This window comes from Mustela erminea, chromosome X (assembly GCF_009829155.1).
Source record: "Mustela erminea isolate mMusErm1 chromosome X, mMusErm1.Pri, whole genome shotgun sequence".
In the NCBI taxonomy this organism is placed as follows: Eukaryota; Metazoa; Chordata; class Mammalia; order Carnivora; family Mustelidae; genus Mustela; species Mustela erminea.
Genome location: NC_045635.1, coordinates 30,945,431 through 30,954,944, shown reverse-complemented (window position 1 = coordinate 30,954,944; position 9,514 = coordinate 30,945,431). Strand labels below are relative to the sequence as shown.

The 9,514-nt window shown below is 44.8% G+C and overlaps 1 protein-coding gene across 2 annotated transcripts; it reads left to right on the top strand.

Moving 5' to 3' along the window:
* The first annotated feature begins 5,843 nt into the window (after window positions 1-5,843).
* Window positions 5,844-8,760, top strand: LOC116583180 (MORC family CW-type zinc finger protein 4-like). 2 transcript variants are annotated; one of them, XM_032331205.1, is made up of 2 exons: window positions 5,844-8,483; window positions 8,522-8,695. In XM_032331205.1, the coding sequence occupies exons 1-2, from the start codon at window positions 5,862-5,864 to the stop codon at window positions 8,600-8,602; spliced, it is 2,703 nt and encodes a 900-aa protein (XP_032187096.1). In that variant the 5' UTR covers window positions 5,844-5,861; the 3' UTR covers window positions 8,603-8,695. The 2 variants fall into 2 exon arrangements, with proteins under 2 accessions (XP_032187096.1, XP_032187095.1); XM_032331204.1 differs by having other exon boundaries at window positions 5,844-8,760.
* The last annotated feature ends 754 nt before the right edge of the window (window positions 8,761-9,514 follow it).

The window sequence follows — 9,514 nt, the reverse complement described above, 5'->3', positions numbered from 1 at the left end:
TTTTTTTAAGATTTTGTTTATTTGACACAGAGAGAGACACAAGTGAGAGTGAGAGAGGGAACACAAGCAGGGGGAGTGGGAGAGGGAGAATCAGGCTTCCCGCTGAGCAGGGAGCCCGATGCGGCGCTCGATCCCAGGACCCCAGGATCATGACCCTAGCAGAAGGCAAACACTTAATGACTGAGCCACCCAGGTGCTCCTCAACCTGTTAATTAAAAAAAAAAAAACCTGCAATTTGGGTCCCCTGGTTGGTGCAGTTGGTTAAGCGTCTGACTCTTGGTTTTGGCTTAGGTTGTGATCCTAAGGTCATAAGACTGAGCTTCACATGGGGCTTTGTGCTCAGCAGGGAATCTGCTTGGGTCTCTTTCTCTCTCTCTCTCCATCTGCCCCTACCCCCCAGCTTGCTGTCTCTTTCTAAAATAAATAAATAAATCTTTAAAAAAAAATAAAAACATGCAATTTATTTTATGTCAATTATGCCTTATTAAAGCTGTAAAAATCAAATGGAATGCTACATAACATGTCCAAGATAGCACAAACAGAAAGCTGTCCTTCTGTCTTCTTACCTCGGAAGCAAGTTGGTACTCAGCCATGCTGCTGAGTCCTCTGGGAGGTCACTGGCATGGAAGGAGATAGAATGAAGGAAGATAACAGGAATTCTGGTGGTTTTTAGAAGATTAGCATCTCGTCCTGATATGCAAACCAGCTTAAACAGACTGTGAAGCCCACACTATGATATTTTGATTCCAAGTTGCCCAGGTCGCTCTTCCCTGTCACTGTTTCTGGGGGTAGAGGTGCCAGCAGCACTGGCAGGTTCTCCCACGACCCCATAGATTTCTCAAAGGGAAAATTTTGTGCCACAGCCTCAGGTCACACCTTTAGTGTGGAGGCAGCTGTTAGTCAAAGGAGACCGGCATGACTGTCGGACTTAGAAAAACAGAGAAATAGTGCAAACTCAAAACCACTAAGGTGTACCCTCTGTTGGGGCTCCAGTTATGAACGTCTTCCAGTTCTAACCCCATGTGGCAGAAAGAAGATGCTCCATGATTAGTTTTGGAATAAATGATTGAATGACTTCCCAGTTCTAATAATTAAACCCAAGTGACTCTTTCGCCATTAAATTTATTTCAAGAGTTACAACACTATTCATATGGTACAACATTTATTTTGAAAAGAGGAGAGATGAGTATCTAAAATAAATTTTGGAAATGATCTAAAGATTTCAACTACCTGTGCTTCCCGTTTGAGCCAAAATTACATCATTTACATTATAATCACTTTTTCCTGTAACTGCATTCAGTGGTAAACCTCTGGCTTTTGTTAGGGACAGATTTGTCTGCATTAACAGACAAAATAACATTACATTAAGCTTTTAGTTGACTCTGCTTGTTTTCTCACAAAACTCAGTTCATCATAAGTTTTCTAAAGAAGTGTTATTCTCATTTTTGTAAATATTCATAATTAGCTATATTTCCATATTAACCGAAGAATAGTGGACGTTTTAGATAGGCTAGCTAGCTACATTATATGTTATAGGACATGAATCAAGTAAATGATGAGGTGTGCTAATATAAACTGAAAAATGGTATGAAAATTTTATTTTCTACTATCCCACTTAAAACTATTAGTTTAAATTAAAAGAAGAATCATTTCATTCCTTAATGATGGAGACTTAGAGAAATGTAAATGCTATTTATTTTCAGCAAAAGGCCCCATTTTTTTCTTGTGACTTCTCCAGGCCACACCATGTTTGTTTGATAGGTAATATAAATTGACTGGGTTTGGAGATTTGAAGCTGTTAACTTTCAAAACCTCTGTCTTGGCGGACAAGTTCAATCAGTATAGCGAGCACAATGAGGCATGGAATTGTTATGTTGCATTATGCAGTGACATAATTTATCCCTCAAAACACCTAAAAATGAACAAATGCATTTCTGCGGCATAAGAACTTGTATTCTACTTTTTAGGCTAAGATGAATTTAGCATGACCAATAAGGTTTCAGAGTCACATTGGGAAAGTGCACCTGTCTAGATGGCTCTGGTGTGGTTTATGATACCATGAAGGAGTAGAGGATAGTCCACAGAAGGTAGCACAACTGGGACCGAAATCGAGAATTTCATGGTAAGGAACCCATTGCTATAAAACCATTGAGCCCCTTTTCTTTTCTGTCTGTGCCGGGGAGATTCTGCCATTCCCTGAATTCTTTTGTTTTAGAAATGTACTGATGGTAGAGTTTGAACTTTTGATTATTAAACAAACAAACAAATGAACAGAAAACCTCGCTAATTGGATTGCAAAAATCCATCAAATTGCTTCTAAACTCCTTTGAAGAAAGGCTTAAGCTCTGTTTTCTTTGTTGTCTCTGTTGAATGTAACAATATTAGGCTTCTTGATTTTTTTTCCTTTACCATTTTCCTACAGTGAGATTCTTTCCAACTTAATCCTCTAATCTGTAATTAGCAGTGGATAACGACATCTTGATTCCCTCTCTCTTGGTTTGTTTTGCATACACGAAGTGATGTGATTAGCAATATGCATTTAGTAATCCATTTAGAAAAATGTGGGTTGAGGGATCCTGCGTGTCTCAGTCATTAAGCATCTGCCTTCATCTCGGGTTGTGATCCCAGGGTCCTGGGAGGGAGCCCTGCGTTGGGCTCCCTGCTCAGCGGGGAGCCTGCTTCTCCCTCTTCCACTCCCCCTGCTTGTGTTCCCTCTCTTGCGCATGCTCTCTCTCTCTCTCTCTCTCTCTCTGTGTCAAATAAATAAAATGTTAAAAAAAAAAAAAAAGAAAGAATAATGTGGATTTTGGAAGAATTTGGTTTATTGTCCTGCCTGGTTTCCCTATACGAATCTTCTGACCTCTTACCAAAGGGGGAAACTAAGGCAAAGATAATTCACTTTTGATCCTGAAGGGGCCAGACTGTGTACCGTGCAACGCAGTTTAAGGTCTTCGGCGGACATAGATGAAGCCACGGAAATGAGAAGGAAGGCGGGAAGGGAAAGGCGAGGAGGAGAACCCGCCTTGGGAGTCCCGTGCTCGGAGGGTGTTTAGGGTCCTGGGTGTCGGAGTCAGCGAGAGGTCGGTGGAGAATGTGCGCGAGCGAGTGGACGGACACAGCATGGGATGCTGATGAGAGAGTGACCGGCGGAGATGCTGATGAGAGAGTGAGCCGGCGGAGAGGTCCCGACGGCCGAGGACAGACGGACAGCCACCGTGCAGAAATGCGCAAACGCGCGGGCAGCGCCGCGAGCCCCTCTCCGCAGGCCGCGGCACAGAGACTCGGGGGACTCCAGCCTTTCGGTCGGGTCTGGAAGCCTAATCTGGGAAACCACACGCCGCCACCGTCGCATCCTTCCCTCGGGAACTGCTTCCGCGGCAGGAGCGCAGCGCAGTCACCCTCGATGAGCCTCGACGAGCGCGGGGGCCAGGCCGGCGGCGCAGCCTCTCGCCCGACGGCTGCTTCCGCGCTCACGCGCTTGTTTCGGGCGGCAGGTCCCACGCGGCCGGGGGCGAGGGCTGCCTGCGGGACGCGGAGGGCGCCGTCCCGCCTTCGCGCCCTCCCCTTGCCGCAGCGCCACGTCCTGCCCGTCCGGACCGCGGGGCGCCCGTCGTACAGGGGCTTCAGGGTCCGAGTCTGCCACGCTGGGGACGCCTGGAGGGAGGCTGGAGGCGCCCCGGGCGCGGCTTCCGCATGTGGAAAGGGAGGGGTTTGCCTCTCGCCCCGGGGAGAGTCTTCACTAGACATCAGGACACCTGCTCCAGTGTCCTTCTGTCCCCGGGCGCCCCCGGGGGGATCTTCTGCCAAGTCCAGTCCGCGGCTCCGCGCTCACCCCTTTCCGCGGGTTTGCTTAGCACACGGCTTCGGAATTCATAGTGCCATTGATGCTTCCAAGTCTCACGGGGGCCTCTAGGATTTTAAATTTTGGGGGGGCACCTGAGTGAGTGGCTCGTTAAGCGTCTACCTTCAGCTCAGGTCATTATCCTGGAGTCCCGGGATCCAGCCCCGGGTCAGGCTTCCTGCTCAGCAGGTAGTTCTCTTCTCCAGCAGCCCCTCATCCTACTCCTGCTCTCTCTCACTGTCTCTCTCAAATAAATAAAATCTTTTTTAAATTAAAAAAAAAGGATTTTTAATCTTTTTGTCTTTCCCTCCCTAGCGAAAAAAAAACCCGTGTATTAAAATAAGAATCACACCAAGTATGAAAATATTAATTATAAAATATGTGAGATATAACATATGCATATATATGTCATATATATTATATATTATATATATATTATATTTATAATATATATTATATTTATAATATAAACTATACATGATGTGAATACGTGCAAGGTATCTACCATAAGATAAACATGTGATATATTTAGTATGCATACATGATATAAGGTAAATATATAGTAGATACATAGTTGATATATATGATATACATAGTATCTATGCATTTATGTAAGTACACAGGGGAATCACAATTATGAAAATATTAATTTAGTAATATTAATTTAACTATATATATTATTGTATTATATTTGTACATTAATATATTAATTTAGTATTTACCATAGTAAATTGGGGTGACTGGGTGTCTCAGTTAAGTGTCCAGCTCTTAATCTCAGCTTAGGTATAGATCTCAGGGTCATGAGTTCAAGCCATGCATTGGACTTGAAGCTGGGCCTGGAGCCTACTTAAAAAAAATAAAAACCCATACTAAATGAATTAAATTAGTTTAGGCTGTTAAAATGAGGATCACATTGACTATGAAAATATTAATTATAAGATATATATGAGATGCATGCATATATATCTTATAAGCTACACAAGATATGTATACATGGAAGGTATATAAGATAATATATGTATATTTATGATACATGTGATATATTTGGTATATATATTTGTATGTAAATATACACACACCTTTGCTAGGAGTCTTGGATAAAAATAAAACACAGAATGAAGGGGCACCTGGGTGGCTCAGTGGGTTAAGCCTCTGCCTTCGGATCAGGTCATGATCTCGGGGTCCTGGGATCAAGCCCCGCATCAGGCTCTCTGCTCAGCAGGGAGACTGCTTCCCCCTTCTCTCTGCCTGCCTCTCTGCCTACGTGGGATCTCTCTCTCTCTGTCAAATAAATAAATGAAATCTTTAAAAAAAAAAAAACACAGAATGAAGACTATCTCTGTTAGAGGACTTTAAAAATTTATCTGAAAATATATATAAACTCTAAAATTGAGAGTTATGTGGCAGAGCAGTGTGAATGCTAACAATAATTATTATTACATAGTACACACTTTTCTTTATAAATTGCCTTTGCTTATTCATATACCCATGGAAATATTGCTAACAGACTACCCCTTTCTTAAGAAGTGCAATGACCATGAATACTTTGTGAGCCATTTCTCATTTTACTTAACAAGAACAAGAAAACAAATCAAAATAAAAGCATCTTTTTGTCCCTTGCAAATTGGTGTAAAACTTCTTCAGTAAGCCCATCATTTTAGTAAACATGGGCTATTTTCTCTTTTATGGTGGTCCTAACTACTAGGACAAATTCCAGCCTTTATTTTTAAATGTCATAATATACAAACGACCATAAAAAGAAAGGGTCTTACATCCTTGTAGGATGATTTAGTGTGTAGATTCCCATAAAATCCTACAAGAAGGAGTCGGCGGGTCGGGAGAGGTGCTGACAGGGCGGGGCCGCCGCTCGGCTCTGCCGGCCTCACCCCTCCTGCCCCGGACAGGTGGCTGGAGCGCGCTCCGCCCCCGCCAGCTGCGGGTGGGAGCGAGGGAGGGCCAGTCCGGGACGGCCGGGCGAGGAGTCCGGCGGCAGCAAGCGAGTATCGTGGCGGCCAAAATAATGCTCCTGTATCGAGGGGCCCCCGCTGGCCCTGGCGCGCCGGGCAGCGGGCTGGCTCGGCCCGGCGGCGGCCCACAGGCCTTTGGGATTCGCCTGAGCACGATGAGCCCCCGCTACCTCCAGAGCAACTCCAGCAGCCACACACGACCCTTCAGTGCCATCGCGGAGCTGCTAGATAATGCAGTAGATCCAGATGTATCTGCCAGGACGGTCTTTATAGATGTTGAGGAGGTCAAGAATAAATCTTGTTTGACCTTTACTGATGATGGATGTGGAATGACACCTCATAAACTACACCGAATGCTCAGCTTTGGCTTTACAGATAAAGTAATAAAGAAGAGCCAGTGTCCCATCGGGGTCTTTGGTAATGGTTTCAAGTCAGGTTCCATGCGGCTAGGAAAGGATGCTCTCGTCTTCACCAAGAATGGGGGTACTCTCACTGTTGGACTCCTGTCACAGACCTATCTGGAATGTGTCCAGGCCCAGGCAGTTATTGTACCAATTGTTCCATTCAACCAGCAAAACAAAAAAATGATTATTACTGAGGATTCCTTGCCCAGCCTAGAAGCCATCTTGAACTATTCAATTTTCAACAGTGAAAATGACCTGCTTTCCCAGTTTGATGCCATCCCAGGCAAAAAAGGCACTCGTGTTCTCATTTGGAACATCCGCAGAAATAAAGATGGAAAGTCTGAGTTGGACTTTGATACAGATCAATATGACATCCTGGTATCAGACTTTGGCACAGAAGAAAAAGAGACTGGTGGTGTTACCTGTGAGCTGCCAGAAACAGAGTATTCTTTACGGGCATTTTGTGGCATTCTGTATATGAAGCCACGAATGAAAATTTTTCTACGCCAAAAGAAGGTGACCACCCAGATGATTGCCAAGAGCCTGGCCAATGTAGGATATGATTTATATAAACCTACCTTCACAAATAAGCAGGTGAAAATAACTTTTGGGTTCTCTTGCAAGAATAATAACCAGTTTGGAATGATGATGTATCATAACAACCGACTCATAAAGTCTTTTGAGAAGGTGGGATGCCAGGTGAAGCCAACTCATGGAGAAGGTGTGGGAGTAATTGGAGTCATCGAGTGCAATTTCTTAAAACCCGCCTACAACAAACAAGACTTTGAGTACACCAAAGAGTACCGCTTGACAATAAATGCCCTTGCCCAGAAGCTCAATTCTTATTGGAAGGAAAAGACATCCCAAGAGAATTTTGAGACCTCAGCCATCACCAGGCCAATATCGAAGATTCCTGACCAGACATGGGTACAGTGTGACGAGTGTCTTAAATGGAGGAAGCTTCCTGGCAAGGTTGATCCGTCTACATTACCTGCAAGATGGTTTTGTTACTATAATTCCCATCCAAAGTACAGGAGATGCTCTGTTCCAGAGGAACAAGAACTCATCGATGAAGACCTGTACTTGAACAAAGCTAAAAAACAGGATCAAGTGGTTGAGAAGAAGAAGCTGCCAGTGGACAGTGAGAACCACCAGGTATTTGCCAATCCGCTGAAGATCCCTGCTAGTCGAGATATGGATGACTTGAACAATAAGACAATTGAATATGAGGGAATGGATAGTCCTAGCCGGCCTCCATCTGTTGGAGAAGAAAGCAAGACACCCTCTCTTCAGCTTAAGCCTCTGGATTCCAGTGTTTTTCAGCTTTCCAGTAAGTACAAATGGATCCTGGGAGAGGAGCCGGTGGAGAAACGAAGAAGGCTCCAGAATGAGATGACAACACCTCCTCTAGATTATTCCATGCCTGGCCCTTATAGGAGGGTGGAGGCAGCTGTCTCCTACTCAGAAGGGGAGAACAGCCATGATAAATCCAGTTCGGAGAGAAGCACACCACCGTACCTTTCTCCAGAATACCCAGATGCAAACAAGAATCCCAGTCAGAGTAGGGAGGTGTCAGTCCTGTATTCAGGGGCCCAAGACCAACACCAGGGGTCCCTGCTCCCTGAAGAATTAGAAGATCAGATGCCAAGATTGGTAGCAGAAGAATCTAACAGAGGCAGCACAAATGTAAACAAAGAGGAAGTAAACAAGGGACCTTTTGTAGCTGTTGTCGGTGTTGCAAAAGGTGTTAGAGATTCAGGAGCTCCCATTCAACTGATCCCTTTCAACAGAGAGGAGCTGGCTGAGAGGAGAAAAGCAGTGGAATCCTGGAGCCCGGGGCCTTACCCCTCCGTGGCCTCTGGTCCCCCCCCTGCCGCAGCCGCTGGGGAGAAGGGCCGAGGTTCTGAGGAGGGCGGAGGTCGCAGTTCGCCAAAGATGAAGAACCAAAGAGAACTGGAAGAACTGAAAAGAACCACAGAAAAACTGGAACGTGTTTTGGCTGAGCGGAACTTGTTCCAGCAAAAGGTGGAGGAGCTGGAACAGGAGAGGAATCACTGGCATTCTGAATTCAAGAAAGTCCAGAGTGAATTGGTGACCTACACCACCCAGGAGACGGAAGGCTTGTATTGGAGCAAGAAACACATGGGCTATCGCCAAGCTGAATTCCAAATTCTGAAAGCCGAGCTGGAGAGAACCAAGGAAGAAAAGCAGGAACTCAAAGAGAAACTGAAGGAGACAGAGATGCACCTGGAAGTGCTGCAGAAGGCTCAGGTCTCCTACCGGACCCCAGAGGGAGATGACCTAGAAAGGGCTTTGGCAAAGCTTACGCGGCTGCGTATCCACGTCAGCTATCTCCTTACTTCTGTCCTCCCTCACTTGGAGCTTCGTGAGATCGGGTTTGACTCAGAGCAAGTGGATGGGATCCTGTATACGGTGCTGGAGGCAAATCACATACTGGATTGAGCACCGGACTATACACTCTATATACCCTTCTGTACCCTACCCTACCCTACTCTACCCTACCCTACTCTACTCTACCCTACCCTACTCTACTCTTCTCTTGTCTTCTCTTCTCTTTTCTTCTCTTCTTCATTCCCTTCTTCCTCCTCCTTCCCTCTCCCCTTCTCTCTCCATCTCCCCTTCCCCCCCCCCCCACCTTTTTATGCCTTATATAGAGAATCTTTGAGTAAATCCTGGCTGTCACTCATTCTGCTTCTTATTCAGTTTTGATGTGGAGAAAGAGGCTAGTTAATAGGCTTTCAGGAGTTCCAGGAACAGAAAAACCGTAATCACCAAGTCAGGTGACCTGAAAGCTTTAATTTTCATGATGTAGATACTGGCCTGTTTTATATCCTTTCTGAAGTGGTTTGTATTCATTTAGGTTAAATCAGCCAGCAAATACTGGGTCCAATGTGGTAGGTGTTTGGGGATAAATTAAGAAGTAGAATTCATGGCTGCAGCCTTCGAGCGTCCAACAACCTAGTTGGAAGTACAGGACACACGCCAGGTTCACTAACTGGTACAAGTGAGGGGTACAAACGTGATAGAGAAATTCTGGGGGAGGAAGGTGAGGCAGGCATCACATCAGAAATGGGACCTAAACTAAGATTTGTTTAAAGAACGAGCACGACCACACTGTCAACAATGGCAACAATGGTTGTCCTCTAGGGGTAGGACTACGGTTGATTTTTTTTTTTTTTCTTCTCGCTATCTTCCTGCCTTTTTCAAATTTTCTATATAAACCCATTATTCTTCTTACATTGGAAAAAAATAAATTGTTTTAAAAAAGAAAAAAAAAATCC

Coding starts and splice junctions, on each gene's coding strand:
- LOC116583180 (XM_032331204.1), top strand. CDS start 5,862: ATGCTCCTGTATCGAGGGGCCCCCGCTGGCCCTGGCGCGCCGGGCAGC.